The sequence below is a fragment of the Heteronotia binoei genome, chromosome 13, assembly GCF_032191835.1.
Source record: "Heteronotia binoei isolate CCM8104 ecotype False Entrance Well chromosome 13, APGP_CSIRO_Hbin_v1, whole genome shotgun sequence".
NCBI classification, from domain to species: domain Eukaryota; kingdom Metazoa; phylum Chordata; class Lepidosauria; order Squamata; family Gekkonidae; genus Heteronotia; species Heteronotia binoei.
Genome location: NC_083235.1, coordinates 48,386,700 through 48,409,261, shown reverse-complemented (window position 1 = coordinate 48,409,261; position 22,562 = coordinate 48,386,700). Strand labels below are relative to the sequence as shown.

The 22,562-nt window shown below is 42.4% G+C and overlaps 1 protein-coding gene across 1 annotated transcript in view; it reads left to right on the top strand.

Moving 5' to 3' along the window:
- The first annotated feature begins 11,576 nt into the window (after window positions 1–11,576).
- PITPNC1 (phosphatidylinositol transfer protein cytoplasmic 1) overlaps window positions 11,577–22,562 on the top strand; it is a 242,669-nt gene continuing 231,683 nt past the window's right edge. Inside the window, exon 1 of the mRNA XM_060251998.1 lies at window positions 11,577–12,004. Coding sequence (XP_060107981.1) covers window positions 11,945–12,004 — 60 coding nt within the window. The 5' untranslated portion in view covers window positions 11,577–11,944. The remainder of the gene's footprint in view (window positions 12,005–22,562) is intronic.

Genomic DNA, 22,562 nt, shown 5'->3' with positions numbered 1-22,562 from the left:
GGGCTTCTTGCTCGTTCACGGAGAGATGGAAAGTGCTTCGCAAAAAAAGCCTCGTTTTTATTCCTTGCGCGTGCCGTAGGCAGGTGCTTAAAAATAACTCCATATATTTATATTCTCTCACTGCATGCCTGAGGACCGCGGTATGCTAGAAAAGTCAAAATGTCTGTGTAACACGAAAACTCATTTACATTCAGGAAAACGTCGTATTTTATCAGTGTTCGTTAAAGGTTTATTAAACGTTTCCAGTTGAGAAACTCTGGCGAGAATTTTCGAGCATAAATAATGGTACTGGAGTCCCCATTGAATAAAATATGATGCTTTAGAAGGAGCCGTCCGGTCCAGCAGTAAAGTGCTAAGAGACGTGTGATTGATAAAGGCTGCAGCCGAAACCGGTCGCCGTTCCGTCTGAGGCTTTGACTACCTTGCAAGACTGTTTTTGGAAACTTTGTAATTAATGTCCGAGTATTTATTGAAGGACTATAGTGTGAGATTGAATTTTGATCACTTGTATAGTGGTTTCTGTTATCAGTGACTTTTGTTTCATTAATTAATGTTTACTGTACCTTTAATGAACACTGATAAAATATGAAGTTTTCCTGAATGTGAATGAGTAGTTTTCGTGTTACACATTTTGACTTTTGTACCATACCCTACTGTGTATCCTTTAGGTGTTACTTAGGACCCTGGTAAGCAGTCTTGGATGCAGCACAGACAAAAGAGAATTGTTGCAGGTTTGCTTGTCTTCTGGCATTCTTTGTTCTGGGTTGCTGAGCTCAGGGGGCAGTTATTGAAAAAGACATTTCTTGGCCTGAGACCTTGGGGAGCTGACGACGGAATAAACGAGGAAAGTGCTGCGGAGTTTATTCGAAACCAACCCCCACACACACACTGCATAAGAAGCCATCACATATTCCTCATGAATTTTTAAAAACAAAACAATATAGGAAAAGAGAAGGGAATATCAGAAGGAATACTGAAAAGGAAAGGCGGAGTTTGTCTCAAGTTAATAGAAGGTTATGAAGATACAAGAAAACAGTATTCATCTTCAGTTTCTGTTTCTTTTAATAATCATGTATTTTCTTTTAAGAAGCAATCTAGCTCATTAAGTCCCACATGCCAAACTGCAAAAAAAAAGAAATGACATTGCGCAACAATGCACTAAAGCTAGAAAAAACTGGTATGCTGATCTGGAAGAACCAGGTTGAAATTCCCACTGCGCCATGAAGGCAGGCTTGTAGCTACAGTGGGGGGTTCAGGCCCCACCAATCAACCGCCTGTGTAACCTTTTTGACCCCACCAATCAGTCCCCCTTGCTTGCCAGCACTCTGTTCAAGAGGCCTTCTTCCTCCCCCCCCTCCTCCAAACCATCCAGCCTGACAAAAAGTGCAGGGGAAGGTGAAAGCTCAGGCATAGTTTTGTGATAATAAAAAGGATAATGTATTTGGTTTTTTTAGGGGCATTCACAGGATGTTTTGAGAGTTGAGACTGAGAGCCTGTCCCCCCGAAACAAAAAATCCTGCCTGTGGTCCCACCAAATTTAAAATCCTGCCTACATAAATATCAGAGCACTTTCTTGGGAGTAAGTAGACTTGTGTAGAATTCTGAATAAACCTGTTTAGGATTACACTGTTGGTGTTCTTTAGCAAGTCAGTCATTCTCAGACCGACCTTCCTCAAGATTATCGTAAGAATAAAACAGGAAGAGAGAACCAGGTGTGCCTTTCTGCTTTTTGGAGAAAGGGTGGGATAGAAATGTATAAGATAATGTATAATATGGAAGAACTAATGGACACAATATATAACCACTTGTTCATACAAGTCTTGACTCAGTAATTTGGAGAAACTGCAGTAGTGCATCAGATGCTTCATATATTCCAGTGAGTGCTAGACAGATGTGACACATGCTACTTAAAGTGTTTTTGAATCTCTCACACTGTTAGCGTTCAGGAATGAAAAGAGAGGGATACAGTGTATTGTCTGTTTTAATTAATTGATAGCCATGCAGGAAGATGGATGGATAGATTTCTGCCTCTTTGTATTTCTTTTGTGTGTTGCCAATGCATGGTATCTGAAATGCATTTTTAAAATGTCCATCTATTTTTTCTTTTAAAAATAGTTGTCCACATTTAGGAATGCCTCCCTGGGATCTAGGGTTGCTGACCCCCAGGTTCCAGCAGGGGGTCTCCCACTTTGGGGGACTTTGATTTGCCACTGGCTGGCATGTAGGGGAAAACCCACCCCCCAAACAGTGACATCATCACACACTGTCCCCAGTGTGGTGACATCACTTCCAAGTGATGTCATCATGCAAGGTACATTGTGTGGCAACACTCTGGTTTTTGGGCAAACTATGGTTTTGAAGCCAAAAAAACCCCACAGAGCATCACTTCCAACATTGCCAGTGCAATGACATCACTTTCAGGTGATGTCATTGCATCTTGGACATCGCTCATGACATCTTGCCTACCCCCAGAACACCCTCTAAATCCATCCACTGTGACAGAGAGGGGACCTGGCAACCCTATTGGGACTTGTTTGGCTATTGATGATAGATGCCACTGAACTGCAATCTTATGGTAATTCTCTTTCAACACCACTGTGGCAATTATCCTTAAAAGTCCCTCCTCTCCTCTAGGACTCTGAACCAATCCTTGTGACATAGGCCTCAAGCCTCATTCAAATCCAAGTGATTGTCAGCCAATCAGAGCCCATGGAACTCCATTGGATGGGAGGGGGTGAGCCAGTCTCAGCTTGAGAAGGCTGAAGAAAAAACTTAAAAAAAACTTTAAAAAAACTTTTGGATAGGGATTTCATGGTTCTGGAAAGTAGTGTCAGCTTAGGCAGTTTTATTTGGCTTTTATTTGGGGTTTGGGGATCAGTTTAGGGAATAAAGCTCATTTTAGTGTGACAAATAAGCATCCTGTGAAGGGCCCATCATTCTTAATGTGTGTATAGGTTTTGTGAAAAGGTGTTGTGTGAGGAAAGAGTAGCCCTTAACCTGCTGAGGTAACCTGTCCAGAGAAAGGGAAATCAAATCAAATCTACATTTACTTTATTTATTAACATTACTTGAGAGCCAGTTTTACTTTATATATTGAAGCTATCCACACATATAATTTATTATTGCTTTATTTTCTGTTGAATCTTTGTTCTCATCTCCATCTGCTTTTCTGGTCAAGTCAAAAATGTAAAAAAGGTGGTTTCTATTTATCTCACAAATAAGTACAGCCTATTTCACCAAAAAAGAGAGCTTTAGGAAGCAGATAGCTTATGCTAAAAGGTAAAGGTAGTCTCCCATACAAGCACCAGTCGTTTCCGACTCTGGGGTGACGTTGCTTTCACAACGTTTTCATGGCAGAGTTTTCACAGGGTGGTTTGCCATTGCCTTCCCCAGTCATCTACACTTTTACGCCCAGCAAGCTGGGTAATTTTACCAACCTCAGAAGGATGGAAGGCTGAGTCAACTTTGAACGGGCTACCTGAACCCAGCTTCCGCCGGGATTGAACTCAGGTCGTGAGCAGAGTTTAGGACTGCAGTACTGCTGGCTTTACCGCTCTGCACTACAGGGCTCTTGCTACCAGTCCTTTATTCGAAGCTTTTGTCCCTCTTTTATTTGATTGTGGGTGGCTGAGGTTTAAAAAACCTATAGGAGAGGCCAGAGTTGGAGACTAGATATTCTTCAGTCCATAAGGCAGTTGCCTCAGAGCCTCTCCCCCTCCCCAGCTCTCACCTCATAGCCACTACAACAAGACATTAAAATGTACAAATAAGACTATGCTCTTGTAGAATGATTTTTAAAAGTCATTGTATGTTTTATTGGATTTACGTAATAAAAAAGAGCAAACTAGGATTTCAAACCAAAAGCTAGTTGCTGTCTTAGTCTGGAGAACAAGAGCACTCTCTATACTTTTCTAGTTCAGGGGTAAAGGCAAACTATGGATTGCAATTGCACTAAACAGGAAATATGTAATTGACAGTATTCTATGCAGGGGTGTCAAATATGCGGCCCAGGGGCCAAATGAGACCCCCAGAGGGCTCCTATCAGGCCCACGAGCAGCTGGCTGTCATCTACTATCTTCTCCCTCTCTCTTGCTTCCTTCTGCATAACAGCTTCCTTTGCAAGGCTTGCTCAATGGCACAGAAGTTGCGGAGCAAAACCTCTATTTTCTCCATTAGCTGAGGCTCCTCCCTTTGGGAGGAAGTGGGGGGGAGAGGCAGAGCTTGCTTTGCCAGGCTCTCTCAATTGCACAGCAGAGGTACTGAGCTAAGTCTCTCTTCCTTGTATTGGCTGAGGTTCTTCCATCTCCTGGTCTCCTAGGGAAGGACAGAAAGAGCCAGAGCTTCCTGCCCAGTTCCCTGGATCCCATGCGAGAAATACAAAGAAAGCACCTTTAAGACCAATGAGTGTTAATGTTTTAAGCATGTTTTATTTTAAGGTGTTTTTTAAAAAAACTTTAATTATGTTTGTCTATGTCCTTTATAAAGTTTGTATCTCTGTGACCTAATCTTAAATAGGTACACACATGGCCCAGCCGAACAAGGTCTCATTTATGTCAGATCCAGCCCTCATAACAAATGAGTTCGACACCCTTGCTCTACAGGGTTACTCCAGTCTAACTACACTGATTAAGTGGACTTTAGACTACAGTAACTCTTCATAGTATTACACTATAAATTAGAGCATAGGTATGCAGGGGAAGAAACATAAGTCTGAGGCTCAATATAATACCAAACCATGTTTGAATATGAACTAATCTTTTACGTGCCCACTTTTTACATCCATATACATTTAATCTAATGGTGCTGCACTCTTATGTTTTAGAATTTGCAGGGTAAGGATTAATTTCTTAACTTGTCAGATGTTACAGTAACATTGACCCTTGCATCATTCCTGTGGATCAGCACCTTGATGCATAGTTAAAACATACCAGAAGATGTGGTTAAATATCTAATGCCTGAGTTACCAATTCAGAGTGAGTGCAACCCTAAGAATGTTTTCCTAGATAAGAAATAGAAAACTTATGACTAAATGAAATAATAATAGATCAGCATATGCAGCTTGCCTGCATTTCAGAATGTTCTCTTTGAAACTTTGAAACATTGTATACCTACATTGACCAATTTAATTTACAACTTTAATTTGTTAGATCTGAAGACCCCCCAGGAAGAAAATCTAGATGTAATAATTACCTGTATTATATATGCTTATATATCAGAAGAACAGAAGGGAAAGTCTGAGCCAGCAGGAAATTCTGGATTTGGCTGTTAATAGATATCAAAACAATGTTTGTTATAAAAATAATTGTATAGGTTTTTCTCACAAAGTTCAACAGTTATATTATAGTTTACCATATGTTTTTGTAAATGTATATAATCATTGGTAGACTTCCATTATTGATGACTGCCTTTTCTTTTCTTTTGATTACATAGTGAATTGTAGAACCTGGATGAATATGGAAACAGAGGCCCCATAGCAGAGATAGTAAATAAATGTATACTGATTTACTGATTGCTTAAATTTATTGATATTACAGAAAAAAGGGTTCCTATGTGGTTGGGTTAATGTTGTAATATGTAACAAAAACAGTTCTCATTAAGAAAATAAATGCTGATTTTGACAAGATCATGTATGTTGATTCATAGCCAGTACTTGTAGAATAAGAGCTAATTCATAAGCGTAGATACCTCCTGCACTGTGCAGTTTTTCTAATCACAGAATAGTTGTGACCTCATGCAAGTTTGCAAGTGATTCATGAGGGCAGATGTTGTATTAATGTAATTTATACTCTGCCTTTCTCCCCAAGGCAGCTTACATCATTCTCATCGCCATTTCTTCCTCAAAGCAATCCTGTGAAGTAGGTTAGGCTGAGAGAGAGTGACTGACCCAAGGTCACCCAGTAGGATTCCATGGCATAAGTGGGGATTCGAATATGGGTCTGCCAGATACTAGTCTGACTCTTTTAACTACTACACCACATTGGCTCTTGAGGCTGACTCTTGTGCTGCATTGTGCATAGAGAGCACAGGCCAAGGGCTCTTGATGCCAGCACTAACATACACTTTATTTACTTTTGGGAATGGATTCACTGACAAAATGGCAGCCATTCCTGCTGCTATTTCAGGATAGGGGAAGCACAGGGGTCATGGAAGCAGCAGGGAAGAACCTGCTGACTATCCCCGGGCCAAAGGAGGTAAGACTCCAGAGTACCCGTACTCGGGCTTTCTCTGTTATGGCCCCACAGCTGTGGAATCAGCTCCCAGAAGAAATGCGGGCCCTGCGGGACTTTGAACAGTTCCGCAGGGCCTGCAAAACCATCTTGTTCCAAACGGCCTTCACCAGCTGAAACTACTAAACTACCAAGTAAACTTGCCAGTGAATATAGCACTAAATGCACTAATGTTTTTTAGAATTTTAATGGATTTTAATTAATTGTAGTTAAATGTTATTTATTGTATAATGTATGTATTGAGTTCTTTTGCTGTTAGCCGCCCTGAGCCGCTTGGTCGGGGAGGGCGGGATACAAATAAAATGTGACTGACTGACTGACTGACTGAAAATGTTGGGAAAGCAAGATTGCAATAATTGTATTACTTTCCTTTTTCTTTTGGCTTGACTGGGATGTTATATTTATGTATATTAATAATCATTTAATTAGTACTATTAGTCATTCTCGGATTCAAAAATGATTTCATAACATTGACAACCAAAACAATGCTGTGCTTGTGGTTTGTTAGTATGATTGTGGATGATGATTAGGTGTATATGATGATGAGTAATAAGCCTTTGAACTTATTCCCAACAAGAATACAATTGTCCCAAAGGGGCTGAGATAACAACTAAACATCCTTTCTCTAAGGATTAATTACCCAGAACTGCCAGTCGGTTTTTGGCCTGAAGGAGGAAAAGTCTAAGCGGGAGTTGTTGGAGAGGTTATAATTGCTTTCTTAACATGTCCATGGAGCTGCTCCAACTTTTTACATGGGCTTCGATCTTGACATCATAAAGATGCTTTCCTTTAAAGCTGTATTCTGTTGGGTTAGAATACAGTAAGATTTGGTCTCTGAATGTGGCATGAAACTGTGCTATGAAATTCTGGTTCAGCTTTGATACAATTAATGTCACTTCTTCTAGTACTTAGGTATGAGGCCATCCCCAACATAGGTAGTTGTTCAGCTATCCCCTGGAGCTGTGTTGAGAGGATACGGATAAATCTCCATATGGATCACTGGCAATGTCTGTCTTGTCCTACAGTCTCATTCGTACTAGCAGTGTGTTAACTACTTATCTTGTGGAAGGGTAGAAATGTACTTTATTCCTTTGAAGATGCTCACCATGAAGGGAAGTGTACTGCACTAACAATTGTAGATTTCACTTAAGGACCTGAAGACTGGGCCTAATTCCCATCTATTCCTTCTGGCTTTTTGCTGAGGACATAGGTTTGCCAGTCCGCAGTTGGGGGCAGGGGATCCCCTGGCTTGGAGGCCCTCCCTCTACTTCAGGGTTATCAGAAAGCAGGGGCGGGGTTTGAATGTCCACTGGGCACTCCGTGATACCCTATGGAGACTGATTCCCATAGGGTATAATGTATAACCAATCTGTGGGTATCTGAGGCTCTGGTGGGGGCTGTTTTTTGAGGTAGAGGCACCAAATTTTCAACATAGCATCTAGTGCCACTTCTTTAAAAAAAAACAACAACAACAAGTTTCAAAAAGATTGGACCAGGGGTCCAGTTCTGTGAGTCCCTAAAGAAGGTTCCTTCATTCTCCATTATTTCAAGTGGGAAGGCAATTATAATGAATGTGGTTCCTTTAAATGTGATGGCCAGAACTTCCTTTGGAGTTCGTTCATGCTTGTCACAACATTGCACCTGGTACCACCCCCAAGGTTTCATGGCTCCACCCCCGAAGTCCCCAGATATTTCCTGAGTTAGACCTGGGAACCCTACCGAGTGATCCAAGCTGCCCTGCTGCCTATAACAGCTTATATGTTGCATGTTGTGCTAAAGGGACACAGCCAGGCTATGATCATCTCTATTTTGTGTGTGCTTTAAGTGACATGGTAATATCACTTTATCTACTGTAAAAAATCCTCATTTTATCTACTATAATTTGTTAACATGTGTGCTAAAAGTGAATGTCAAGAGAGTGAGGGTAATGGCTTTTCCACTTATGACTCTACCGAATATGCTAAGATAAGATGGCTGCTTTTCAAATTTAGAGGCTGTTAATATGAATCTGATGAAAAGGGAAATGGCTGAAGTTATATCTTGTTGCAATCTGTCCCTGACTGTCCTTTTGCATTTTCATAGGGCATAAATTTCAGTGTGAAGTGGGGGGTTTTTGTTTCAAAAATCCCATTATCATTTTTCCTGCTTAATAAAATTGAATTAAAATGCTCTAATGGACTTAGATCAACTGTTTTCTACTTCAGGACTCTAAACTGGCCCCAACCAAACGTCTCTGAGGACATATTAAAGAAACAGGAGTATTTTGATGTGATTAACCTTGCAAAAATTGTTTCTACTTTCAACAATGGCAGTGGAATGTGTTTGTTTAAAACATCGTCCTGATTTTTCTCAAAGCATCTGGCAGTAAAATAAAAGGTTGGACCCAGAGGAACCTTTCTACATGCAGATGTCATCTTCTTGTGGAAGGGCTGCACCTCAAGCTCAGCAATGTGAGATAAAACTGAAACTAAATCCAAATAGATGCTGTGCTATTGCAAAAGCTGGTCAAAGGGATTATACAGCCAAGAACATGAGATTGGTTAAGGAATCCCTGTACAACAATACTTCTTGAACTCTTGCACATCCATTTCTAAAACAATACTAGCAGCTACTTGCCTTCCATTCACAGATCTTTGGCTCCAATGTGATAACAAATAAAGACATTTCCAGTGTCAACAGAAACTTCCTTAATCTCCTTGCTCCATGGTTGTACCCAATTAATGTTTCTTCTTTCCACAATTCTTACTTCCTTCATTTGCTTTTATTTAAGTGTTTGCAGGGACTCCTTTTCCACATATCAATAGAGTGGTAATGGGACTTCCAGATGGAAGCTTTCCTTTCTTGCATTCCTCCTTTCCTTAGTTCCCATAATTAACCAACAATACTGGGAGGGAATGTGATAAAAAGTAGAATATGAGAAAGCCACTGGCTGTTGAATACATCAATTACTAATAAACCTCAATATCTATCATGCCTAGTTCATGTACTCATTTATAACAATAATTCTTTCATCTCACATAACACAGTATAGTATATTACAAAACCATTACTGAAAATATCAAAATACAGGCTAATGCTGAAAACTTGCAAAATACATTAATAGAAAAACAGTCCTTGTTCTAGATGGCTCACGACATCTTCAGCCTCCTTCAAAGGCAATCCTTGCTTAGAAGCCAATGTGTAGATTTGTGAGTAATGGTCTCTTTCAAAGAGGAAATGCTTCAGAATCCAAAGCCTCCTGAATGAAGTGTCATAACCTTTCCAAATAGGACAAATGTAATCCACACATACATAATAGTGTAAGAAAGGCACCAAGCATTTTAGCAGTCCTGGCCAATGAACCCATCACCCTGATAGTTCATTTCCTCATTGGCTTTATCCAGGATGGGACCGACCGTGCTGCTATAAAATTTATACAACCAATATCTATTCCAAAAGTACAGCATTAATAATCTAACCTTCCCCTTAAATATACTCACATGTCTGATACTGAAACCTTTATTAAGCATTTGTTCATAGGAATCCGGGTAGTAGGAAGCAGGAGGCAAAACAATTATATAATAAAAAGAACATGCTACTTAAAATACAAACATCTACCGGTAAATTTGCATGCGCACACACACCTAAGCCCCCCAGGGGTGCAGGGCAGCTGGTAGTGAGTCTGCCTGGGACACTACATGCCGCAGGGCCAACCCTGGCTGTTAGGCCTATGGTTGCTAGCCTCCAGGTGGGACCTGGAGATCTCCCAGAAGTGCACCCACTAGATGAGCTTAGGCCATCACCTAGGGCGGCAGCCTTTGTAAGACACCGAATTGGGCACTCCCCATGTGTCTCATGGTAGCAGGGGGATGAGCAGGGGATGACAGCAGCAGGGAGATGGGCAACTGGCATGGGGAAAGACTGACCACTGCTTACTTTTCCCAGTGCTGCCTGCCCAGCCCTGCTGGAGTGTGCTGAGTGCACGGCCAGCTACTCTGCCTGTCTAGCCCCATTTGGCTCCCTTGCCAGCATGGTGGTGGCGGCAGCAGCCGGGGAGAAGGCACACCGGAGGACGCCCACCTGCCTTGTGGGCAGTAGTTGGGGCTGAGGCCTCACAGGGCCAGGAGCCACCACATGGGAGGGTGGGAGCGGCAGGGCCCAACCTGGCTTTGCCTGTGGGTGGGGAGGAGGAAGGGTTTGGCCTGGTGGGCAGGCAGGGCAGGAGGTCAGGGAAGGGGGGCTTGCAGGGGGCTGCCAGCAGATGGGGAGGCCGGTGGGGGGGGGGGGCCTTGCCTAGCACATCAAAAAGCGCTGTTCAGAATCACAGCTGATCTCCAGATGAGAGGGCTGTCACCCTGAAGAAAATAGCTGTTTTGGAGGGTGGACTCTGGCATCACATCTAGCTGAGAACCCTCTCTCCCCAAACCCTGTCCTCCTCAGACTTCGCCAAAATCTCCAGGAATTTCCCAACTTGGAACTGGCAACTCTTCCCAGGCCCCCTAGCCCCAGTGGGAACTTCTCAAATGACAAAACAGCTCTTTAAAGGGCCCTGCCCTTTCCTCCTGTCTTTTATTCGCTGAAACCCAGCCTGAAGTGCTGTGGGTGTCTAGGAGCAGCCACTGAGGGAATCCCTCGCTTAAAGGGACATGTGCTGTTTTTGTCATTTGGCGGTGGGGGGTGTCCCCCTGCTGTTTGTTTGTTTTTTTAGTCAGATTTTTCTGCAAACCTGGAGCATTTTTCAGATTTGTAGAACTGTATTGTCCATTCACAACTGCAGTCACTGGATTTAGTGTCATCAGTTTTGGCCGATTTAGAACAGAAGATGTCAATTTCTGGTTTGTAAAAAAACCCTCAGGAAAAGTTCCTTGTCCGCTGGCACTTGAGCAAAGACACGCTGCTTTGTTTAAAGCGTCCCCTGCCTTGGCTCTTGCCGGTTCCCTATTGGTCGGAGGGGGCCATCCTTCCTGCTGATGTCAGCCACGCTCTCACACCCTCGCAAAGGCTGCAGCTGCAGCAGAGACAGACACGAGCTGTAGATCCACACACGGCTCTGGTGGGGCAAACCCAGCCCCCGAGAAAGCTCTGAGCCGGGGTGGAAGGAGAAGACGCCAAGACTCAGCCCTGCGTCTTCCTGCCGCCCGTGCAGCGATCCCCAGCGCAGAGCAGCGCGGCTAGGAGAAAGAAAGCGAGAGAGCGCCGTTTACCAGTCTGGGAAGGAAACGTTATAAAGCCTTTGTCTTTGGCAGTCAGCTCAGCAGCATCTCTGCTTGGCGGCCGCTGCTGATGACAGTCACGTTGCAGGGTTTCTGCAGCTCGTTCTCCTTTTTCCCCTTTTTTGTCTGAAGCTCCAGGAACGTCTTGATAGAGCTACAAATAACCATAGTCATAATAGCAGGTTTATTTATTTATTTATTTAAACCCCATGACCCGCGGCCGCCTTTCCATTCATCATGCTGGCGTTTGGCGCCTGAGACTCCTTTGTGAGAGAAAAAAAAGCAATCACATGACCCCCGTTTGAAGACGAGGAAAACTGGAAGACCGAAGGGACTGCGTTGTTTCCCGTTTTGGTGGGTCAGCTTTCTGGACGGTGGCAGAGGTGGCGGCTTCTGCAGACGTCGCCAAGCCCACCTTCCACTACGGTGGGCTGCTGTAGGACGCGGTTTGCATTTTATTTCGTTTTTGCCACATCCGGGGCGCAGAAAGCGTCACGTTTCTCTTCGTCTGCGACTTAGCATTGAATGTGTAGGAATATGCTCATGAAGGAGTACCGGATCTGTATGCCTTTGACAGTTGAAGAGGTAGGCTCCCTTTGATCGTTTCTCTCCTGAACGTGACTCGAGTGGAGTGTTTGTTTAATGGGGGTTCTTGTGATTGTCATACAGGTCTATTTACAAGCAGATTAAAAAATAAAATAAAATCCTGGTTTGTTCGGATAAGGGAATCCTATTCGTTGGTGGTACAAGGAACTGCTTGTAAGCGAAAGTAAATACGCCAATTTACAGTGTCATCAAAAGTCTCAGTTGGCTACTCAGCGTTGTCAAAGACACCTATGCAGACATCAAGTGTACTATCATACTTCTGAGGGGACTGATTTGGGTTGAAATGTTTTTTTGCCCCACCAAAGAAAGCTTCAACACATAAAAACATGCGTCGCTAATCTCAATTTAAAAAAAAAAAATCAGCTCCTTCCATAATCCAAGTTTAGATATTTGAATTTTTTGCTACGTTTCTGTGATGTAAAGTAGCATGCGCAAGTAGGCTTCCTTTCCCCCCAGGATTTTTTTTAATTTGCCCATTCTAGTCTTGAGACATTTTGTTAATGTGTGTACCTTACATATATATATATATACCTTACATGTGTGTACCTTACATATATATATATGTATGTATGTATATATATATATATGTATGTATGTGTATATATATATATATATATATATATATATATATATATATATATATATATATATATATATATATATATATATGTGTGTGTGTGTGTGTGTGTACCTTACATATATATATATATATCTGTATACATTACTTTTAAAAAAAAAGAGTACGTCGAGAACAGGTGACAGACTGAAAAAGGAGAAAACATGGAACTGAATATACTGATCATAGATGATGATATTTTTACTAGTGGGATGCAAGAGAGTTAGGTATTATATTAGCTGTGTTTTACTCCATTTCTGCTAATTTGTTTGTGGGGAGGTTAATATTATTTTACTGGGAAAAAGTTATATTGTTGCATGTATAGCTGGTTCTCAGCCTCCCTTCTAGCAAGCAAAGAAGCTGACAGTGCCTTAAATTTTGAATATGAACCTCAGGATGATACAAGTACTTCTTTAATGGCAATTGAGGCAACTCTTACAAAGTTTCTTTTCTGCTTTATCTTTTGGCAATGCGCAAAATACATTTTAACGTGTTTGTAATCCACAAGGGGGAGCTTTGAATACATATTTTTTTCCGTTAGACCTTTGATCTTCTTGTGTCTGTTCTTTATGCAAAATTAACAGAACAGTGGTTAGAAAACTGTTACTGGATTATTTACTGTAGCTATTAGAGTTTTTAAAAATTAAAAGTGTCACTGCATTCTTATATTGAAAAAGATTTCTGGGCTGCCATGACTGTGTTTTTGATACTGAAGTAACAAGATATGCTGATAATAAATAAATTACTTTATGGGGCATAACGGTAAACTAGAAATGCAAGATTTTTCTCTGATGTAAACTCTTTTGCATCTGTATATAATTATTAGATACCCCCCCTTCAGTGCATCTGAAAGATATTTGTGATATCATTTGGTTCCTGTTGCATGCACTGGATGTTGTACTTATGCATGAATCTCTCTCCTGTACATAGCCTCCCCCCCCCCCAAACCGAGGCCCTAGTGCTGAAAAGAGCCTTGCAAATACTATTGGTTTAAATGTAAAAAAAAAAAATGTGCCTTGGGAGTACAGAAACTTTATGCAGTATCTCCAATTCTTCATGTTGCCCAGTTAAGGGGAAAATGCTATTCAAACAAATTAAAAAGATTATCTGACTCCAATGATAAGAGAAAGAAATTTTACTTACAAAAATAGAAGCACATTTTACATGACATATTCATGTAGGTACATTGTGAACAGAATAACTTCAAAATAGGTTAATTTGCTTCAGCTCCAAGCCCAGGTAAGAGAGAGAAGAGAGGTCTTTTATAAGATAAAACAGAGGGCAATCAGTGGCCAGAGGCTGAACATCCAACCCATGAGAGGGTGGAGCCAATTGCCAAGTGTACCCAGAGAATTCTCTTAACCCTTTCCCTCCCAGATCCTCTTACAATATCTAACATCCCTTCTTAACATCACATGCAAGAGTTCTCGAATCTAGTCTTATCTCATAGTTTTTCAAATTATCTTTTGGTAGAGGCTTCATCAGGATGTTGGCCACCATATCTTCTGTTGAGCAGTACTCCATCTCTATTATGCCCTTCTCAGTTAGGTCATGAGCTAAGTGAAACTTTATACCAATGTAGATAGATCCCAGTAGGCAGCCGTGTTGGTCTGAAGCAATAGAACAAAGCAGTAGACAAGTGCACCTTTAAGAACAACTAAGTTTTATTTAGAATGTAAGCTTTCTTATGCTCTTAAGGAGACAAAATGTCTGATGAAGTCTGCTTAAGAGCATACGAAAGTTTACATTTTAAATAAAACTTAGTTGGTCTTAAAGGTGCACTTGTCATACCAATGTGTATATTGTGTCTAGCCATTTTTTTTCTGATTGAGACATCTTAATAGAGCTCTGTTGTCTTAAGCTGAACTGGCTTTTGCTCATCCGCTCCAAAGTCCTTTCGTAACTGGTCTCTAGCCACAACAGTTCTCTGCATGCTTTGGCAGATGCGATATATTTAGACACTGTGGAAGACAAATTTGCAGTAGTTTGCTTTCTAGTGGACCCAGGATTTTGGTCCACTTCCATACAGGAATGAGGACCCACTTGTAGATTTATAGCCTAAGCTGTTCTATTGCTAAGTCTGCATCCATGTAACTGGATCCGTGTAACTGTAATTTTGGATTACTGGTGGATGGCAATTTTAGTTTCAAATCTAAAGTTCCTTTTAGATATCTTACCACCCTTTTTACTGCAACCCACTCTTTCTTGCTAGGTGGTTAGATGCTTCACTGTCTTAGTCACTTCTTCTCTTTTGATTCTGATTCAGCAGCATCATAAATGAGGCTTTTCTGTTCAATTAGTCAAATAACTTTTTCCTTTGTATGCTGCATTAGGACCCTCGTGGTTTTGATTTTTAAAATTGCCTTTCTGTTGGCTTGTGTGCTGTTCCTGTGTGTCTTAGAAAACTACTGATAGCTAATGGCTCTCTACAGTTCTTTGCAGGGTGGGGTTTTTTTGGGTTTTTTTTTGGGTTTTTTTAGCAGGAACGCAGTTCTGGCTGGCTATCAGGGGCCTAATATGCAAATGAGTTCCTGCTGGGCTTTTTCTACAAAAAAACCCCTATGTGAAACAAGGTGATGTCAAAGGATGTGGCCTGATATGCAGATGAGTTCCTGCCAATGTTCCCTCTAAGCTGCAGAGTCTTGTGAGCAAAAATTCTACTTCGTGAGCTACTGGCATTAAAGTTGTGAGCTACTGCATAAATTAGTGTGCTCTGGGGTCATCTTTTCCAAGCTAAGAAAAAAATGTGTGAGCCGGAGGCTAAAAATCTGAGCTAGCTCATGCTAACTCAGCTTAGAGGGAACACTGGTCTGGTCCTTTTCAAAGTGGTCCCTTTAGTCGCAATTAAAGCAACCCAGTGGTTGTTTTTTCTCCCTTTCTCTGGGTGGCACTTTCATTTTCAAATTATTTCTAGAAATGTAACTTGAGCCATTTGCAGCCTAATCCAGACATAAGTGGCGGCCGGCAGTGGCGTAATTGCCGCACCGCTAGTAGACTTCCTGAGGACTTCAGCACACTGGAGCGTGGGGAGAGGCATAACTTGCCGTGAGGGAGACAGTCGCCATGGCAACACCGCTGGCGTAGGGCAAGGGAGGTGAAGGCAGCCGAAGGGGCAGCCGCGGCTCATGACAGTCAGGGATGGGGAGAGGTGGCCTCAGAGAGGCTGACAGACATCCCCAACCCGCCCCTAAACAGAGAACGGAGCCAAGGCAGAGGAGAGACGTCCCACCAACACGAGGAGGGAACAGGAGTGAGGTTGGGCATGCGTGCACGAGAAGCCTGGCTTGGTGGCAAGGCGGGGGTGGGGGTGGGACAGGCCCGCATGGGACCACAGAGAAGCTGTCAATCCCTCACACCCTCCTGCTGTCAGAGACTCTGCCAATGGCAGGCAGACAAGCAGTTAGTACCAAGTGCAGGAGTTCACTGTCATAGACAGCGGCTGGAATGTGTGTCTGGGAGTCAGCAGCCCAACAGCAGACACCCCCCCACACCCAGAGACCCCCTCTGTTCCCCTAAGGCTTCCTGCCATGTGCACGGAACACCTCCCCTGGGGGCCGCAGAACTCAGAGTGCAAGTGCATCAGCCGCAGAACCGTGCCTGCCTGTTCCTTGCTCTAAGTCCGTATGGCCAGGAGCTTGCCGGCAGAGCTTCCCGCCATGCGCTCATCTCCCTAACAATTGAGTTGTGCGAGGCAGAGCGGAAGTATTTCTAGGAGGGGGAGACCACGATTGGGAGGGAGCTCACCAGGCTGAGGCGCGAGGGGATTGGTGAGGCAATCACGTTGCTCCCTAAGGGGTTTGCAAGCTTCTGCAGCAGCAGAGGCAACCTTTGTTTTTGGTTTCAACGGGTGCCTATGGGACACACCACTGTTTTTGCAGGAGTAACGTTGCGCCTCTTGGGGGGGTGGGACGTGTCATGGCCCAAACTGCTCAGGAAGCTGCCTAAGCCTGGCCATATCCCCAACTCCACCCCCTCCTCTGCCTGAGCGGCCTGCTGCGCCTCACTTCCACCCATTCTCGGGTGCAGCCTTCAGGCACCACTGCTCTTGGGCGGAGTGGTGCTGGGGTGGCCCCCCACCCATGTAACTCCCCTCCACTGTGGCGGCGCTGGTCGTACATTGGTACAGATGCTTCTGGCACCCACGTAGCGGCAAGTCCACTCCCAAAGCACTCCACCCCCTGGATTGTGCTGTTGGTGATTCAAATTCAATAAGCTATTTTGAGGGTTCCTCCTGTAATTCTTTTACTGCCTGATTGAAAGTTTTTGCATCTTGGCTTTGACTCTGCACATTCACAAATATCAGAGGAACCTTTATCAGTTAAGTCACAGATTTTCAAACATCTGCCTCAATTAAAATATTAAACATCTGTGACAAACCATGGCTTACAGATTTCCAGGCAAACTACAAATTGCTTATAGGCAACCTAAGGTTTGCTGACTAACAGGAAGCAGGGAAAAGGAATCCCCGTGTGCAAGGGTCATTCAGTGTGGTATCAAACATAGTTATGTCTTAAACAATTCTATCAAAATAACAACAGTTATCTTCAAAATGCTGTTGGCAGTTTTTTTCTTCAACTGATTTGTAGGATTTCCTTTCTGGAAATTCAAGGTTCTTTTTTTTTTTTAAAGAGGAAAGGTCAGTTTCCTTTTGTCATGTGCTGTGATGGATAGGGTAACGGTTTTATGTTCTTGTAATTTTTTTTTAACTAGAAGTTCAACAACATGGTAAGTTATCTTCCAATGCTGTCAACTTTATGTTCCTGTGCATGTTGCCTCTTACATCAATGCACAAAAGAAAGGGAGAAAATTTAGAAGTGTTTATTCATAGGCCTGACTACCCAGGTCCCTGCAATCAAAGAAATATTGTGATTTCTATGCTAGGAGCTTTAATTCCAGGATATGCATATCCAATTTGAATCAGAACCACAGTGTATGAGGAGAGGCAGCTTCCTCAATACTATTTCCCTGTCATGAATTGTCCCTAGGGGCTCTGTTTACCCTGCTGGAAAAGCATAGGTGTATTTAATCCAGGGGTGTCAAACATGCAACTGGGGGCCAAATTAGGCCCCCAGAGAGGTCTTATCAGGCCCTTGAGCTGGCTTTCATCTGCTTTCTTCTCCCTCTCTCTTGCTTCCTTCTGCATAACAGCTTATTTTGGTAAGCTTGCTAAATCACACAGGAGCTACAGAGCAAAACCTCTATTTTCTCCATTGGCTAAGGCTCTTCCCTTGGGGAGGAAGGGGGGAGGCAGAGCTTGCTTTGCCAGGCTCTCTCAATCTCACAGCAGAACTACTGAGCCAAGCCTCTCTTCCTTCTATTGGCTGAGGCTCCTCTCTCTCCTGGTCCCCTGGGGAAGGAAGGAAAGAGCCAGAGCTTCCTTTGCCCAGTCCCTGGGTCCCATGGGAGAAATACAAAGAAAGCACCTTTAAGACTAACAAGTGCTACAGTTTTAAGCATGTTTTATTTTAAGGGTTTTTTGAAAAATCTTTAATTGTGTTTGTCTGTGTCCATTGTAAAATTTATATCTCTACTACCTAATCTTAAATGGGCACACACGCAACCTGGCCCGACAAGGTCTCATTTATGTCAGATGTGTCCCTCTTAACAAATGAGTTTGACACCCCTGATTTAATCAGTACTCATGGATCTCCCAATGAAGCCAGTAGATTCCTACTGGGGCTATTTCATGTCAGGAAAATGGCACTGAGAAAGGATGACGTCCCGTCTCCCTGTACCTACAGTGGGATTAAAGAGGTTTAATTCTGTTCAGGATTTCACTGTAAGACTGCAGTATTAGAGACACATAAATCTAACTTAAATCAGTGTGACTTTCTTCCATATAGTCTGAGACTGACTGTACATTAACCCTAAAGCTGTATTCCTATTTAATATCATCTTTTATAGAAAGTTTTATTTATATACTAATTATAAAACATTAACAAGTACATACTTTCAAATAAGATGCAAGTTAAATAATGATTTTTAACTTTTAGAAAATAGAGATATAGTCAGGTCCCCTAGTGATAGCTTTAAAAATATTGTGTTGAAATAATACAAGCTAATAAACTCGACCCTGCACTCATGATTTCTTAAAATTGAATCCATTTATATCTAACTATACCTCCTTTCTTAAAGGAATTCAGGATGGATTCCATGATCCTTCTCTTTTATTTATTCTCACAATCACCTTGTAAATTAAATTCATCTGAGAGAAAATGCCTGGCTTAAGGTCAGTTGAGATTCTGTTGTAGACATATGTTCTAACCACTGCACCACAATGGCTATAACATACATTGAGTTATGTAGCTTTTCTGGGTAAAAGAATAAACAAGGGCAAAAGAAAATGTAACTTTTGAGGAGAAATGTTATTGGAGTTGCCAATCCCCAGTTGGGAGCAGGGAATCCTCCGGTTTGGAGGCCCTCCCCCAGCTTCAGGGTTATCAAAAAGTGTGTGGGGGGGGGGAAATGTCCACTGGGCTCTCCATTATATAATGGAGAATTGATCTGGGGGTATCTGGGGCTCTGGAGGGGCTGTTCTTTGAGGTAGAGGCACCACATTTTCAGCATAGCATCTGGTGCCTCTCCTCAACCCCCCCCCCAAGTTTTAAAAATATTGGACCAAGGGGTCCAATTCTATAGGTCCCAAGAGAAGGTGCCCCCATCCTCCATTATTTCCAGTGGAAGGAAGGCATTTAAAAGAAATGTAGTTGCTTTAAATGTGGTGGCCACAACTCCCTTCGGAGTGCAATCATGCTTGTCACACCCTTGCTTCTGGCTCCACCCCTAAATTCCCCAGATATTTCCTGAGTTCGACCCGGCAACCCTAAGCATTTTTCGTAAGCTGAAAGCAGTTGTGACTGAAAATTATAAATTGCATGATAATTAGCTTTCCATTTAATGAAGAAACATTGTTCTGCCCAGTAATTACCAGCCTTGCTCCTGAAAAGTTTTGGGCACTTGTTCGTCAAGTAAATGATTTTGCATGGTATCCTTACATTTGTGCAGTCAGAGCCAAACAGAATCCTTAATTGTTCCCTTAAGCAAACGTTCTGCAGTTAAACATGCATATTGGCAGTACAACCAGAAGTCTGGATTATGTTCCTGGAGGTATAAAGGTTCAATTTAATTCCAATCATATATGTGTTTAATGCCATAGCAACAAATTGGTATGTATGCTTGTACAGTAAAATCATCACAGAAAACTTGAGATTTGATTGTAATCAGTTATTTAAATCATATTGAATTAAACCAATCCTCCCTGTTTCTTGAGAGTTTTGGAACTATTTTCTTTTTAAGTAATCTAGGTAATGCCCTGCAATCTCTTGAAACGTTGTCATCTTGTACGAAGGCCGTGGTAAATGTACAAGAACATGGTAAATGATGATGTTGGTAATTAACTCTTGTGCTTGTTAGATCCATTGTACTCCTGCTCCTTTTCTTTAGTTTAAAATTTTGTTTTTGAGCAGATGACATTTAAATATTTATCATCAACAGGGAATTCTTCCATGAAAAGTTTGTTTGTTTAAAGTCTCATGTGTCATGGCAAAAGTAGGGAAATGTCGGGTTTCCAGTATTTAATTGTCAGTGTGGTTTTGTGATAATGTTTTCCAGTGAACTTTATTTTAAAAAATTCTTTAAGTGTGGGACATAATACTGAAGCATTTGTGGCATAGAACAGTGAAAGGCCTAATTGGTCTGTTCTTAAGAGAAATATTTTGTGCTGCGCCAAGGAGAAGCAGACTTTCCACAGTATCTTGCATGAAGACTGATATCAAATATACTATTTGTACTGGTCCAGCGTACATTATTGTACGTACATTAATACCAAAGCTGAGGCCTAGGCCGCATAAATATAGCCAGAGTTGTCAATGAGTGTTTTGGCTGTCTAGGTGTGGAAAAGGAGCAATTAATTTCTGCTTACAATCCAAACAATCCCCTGGCATAGTTTAGATTGTTATGGCATTTGCTGAAACATCTGAGGATGTATTTGCCCTTAGGATTTGACTGTTCCTGGCTCTAGTGCAAGTGCGCAAAGCATGGAAGGATGAATAGATGTGTTGCTTTACACATCTCCCTTCTCTCCAAGAAGGACAATGTTTCCTTCATCCGACGTTTGTTCCCGATTTCTCTGCACCATCCCTTATTCAAATTGTGCCCCTAGCTGCCATACAGATGCCAAAATGTGTCATCTGAGGTAGGAGATGCTAAGCCTAATTTGCTTTAAGATTTCCAAAAGCTGTGCAACACTGATTAAGAACAGGCTAGACAATAGTATGGTATCTCCCACCCTGTTGGATGGCTCCAATTTACTTACCTCAGAGTGAGCTGATTCTTGAGGACACCTGACTGCAAATTAAGCTGTTTGAGAAGATGCAGAGTCAGATCTGACAGCACAGCTGTACTCTTTGGGAAACGGTTAAAGTCAAAGTGTTGGATCCAAAGAACAACAAACAGAGTTCTGATTGCACAATGCATCTTTCTTGCTTCCCCTTTCCCGTGCAGCCCTCTGCATTCCAAGCTTCTCAAATGGTGCTGCTCAATGCCATTATGGATTTAACTACTAAATTGAGAGGTGCCAAAAAGAAGAAATGTGAACTCCAGGAGAAAGATGGTGGCTTTGAGCTCTGCACCCATAGTAATAAACTATGTGCCCAAACTTGTAAAGGCTTTGAAGGGTGCCAGTCATGAAAGCTTTCCATGGAACTGGCTTGTGTATTGCTCTTGGCTGAAACAGCAGATAGAATCTGTATAGACTGTACATTTAGATGTAATGGTGTTGTGGTTTGTTGCTAGAATGAGACTTGGAAGTCCTCAGGTTCATGTGCTTCCTGCCCCCTGTTTTGTCAGTTTTGCTTTCATGAGAGTACTAAACCTTCAGTCCCCAAGCCTCACTTGAGGGGAGGAGGATCTCATGAGCTCAAGGATTTTTTAGGCTCATGCCTTAAAATGGCACTACAGTTTGTTGTAAACATTGGTATGAATGCAGTCTTTCATCTCAGAGTTAACAATTTCAGCATAAATTTTCTTCTTTACGCAGTCAGAGATCCTATTCTGTTGGGGCAGAATTAAAGGGAATTTAAGGATAATGGATCCCAAATTTTGCTGTTTCAGAGTTAAAACTTTGTGCCAAATGATCCCTTTGAGACCAGTCCGTGGAAGTAGCAGAAGTATTAAAGTAGTGCTGGGCTTTCTGTTCACTTAGTTGTTTCTTAGAGTGCTGGTAGCATGATGCACAATGCTAGAGAAGAGTTAAAGCTCCATACTAACAACATGCAGCTTTCCATGCAAATGTCAGAAGACTGCTTGAACTGAGGTAGTGATTAAGAAAAATTATACTTCCACTACAATCCAAAGTAGAATTACACTCCTCTAAATGGCAAGAGTGGTAAAGCTGCAGTACTGCAGTCAGAGCCCTCTGCTCACGACCTGAGTTTGATCCCAGCGGAAGCTGGTTCAGGTTGCCGGCTTCAGGTTGACTCAGCCTTCCATCCTTCCGAGGTCGGTAAAAGGAGTACCCAGCTTGCTAGAGGGAAAGTGTAGATGACTGGGGAAGGAAATGGCAAACCACCCCGTAAAAAGTCTGCCATGAAAACATTGTGAAAGCAACGCTAGAGTCAAGGGGACTTGCACAGGGAACTACCTTTACCTTTTAAAGCCTTCCATGGATTTAGAAGGATATAATGTTGTTTAAGAGGAGCCCCCTGACGCAGAATGGTAAGCTGCAGTACTGCAGTCCAAGCTCTGCTCACGACTTGAGTTTGATCCCAGCAGAAGCTGTGTTCAGGTAGCCAGTTCATGGTTGACTCAGCCTTCCATTCTTCCGAGGTCAGTATAATGAGTACCCAGCTTGCTGTGGGTAAAGTGTAAAAGACTGGGGAAGGCGATGGCAAACCACCTCGTAAAAGTCTGCCATGAAAACAT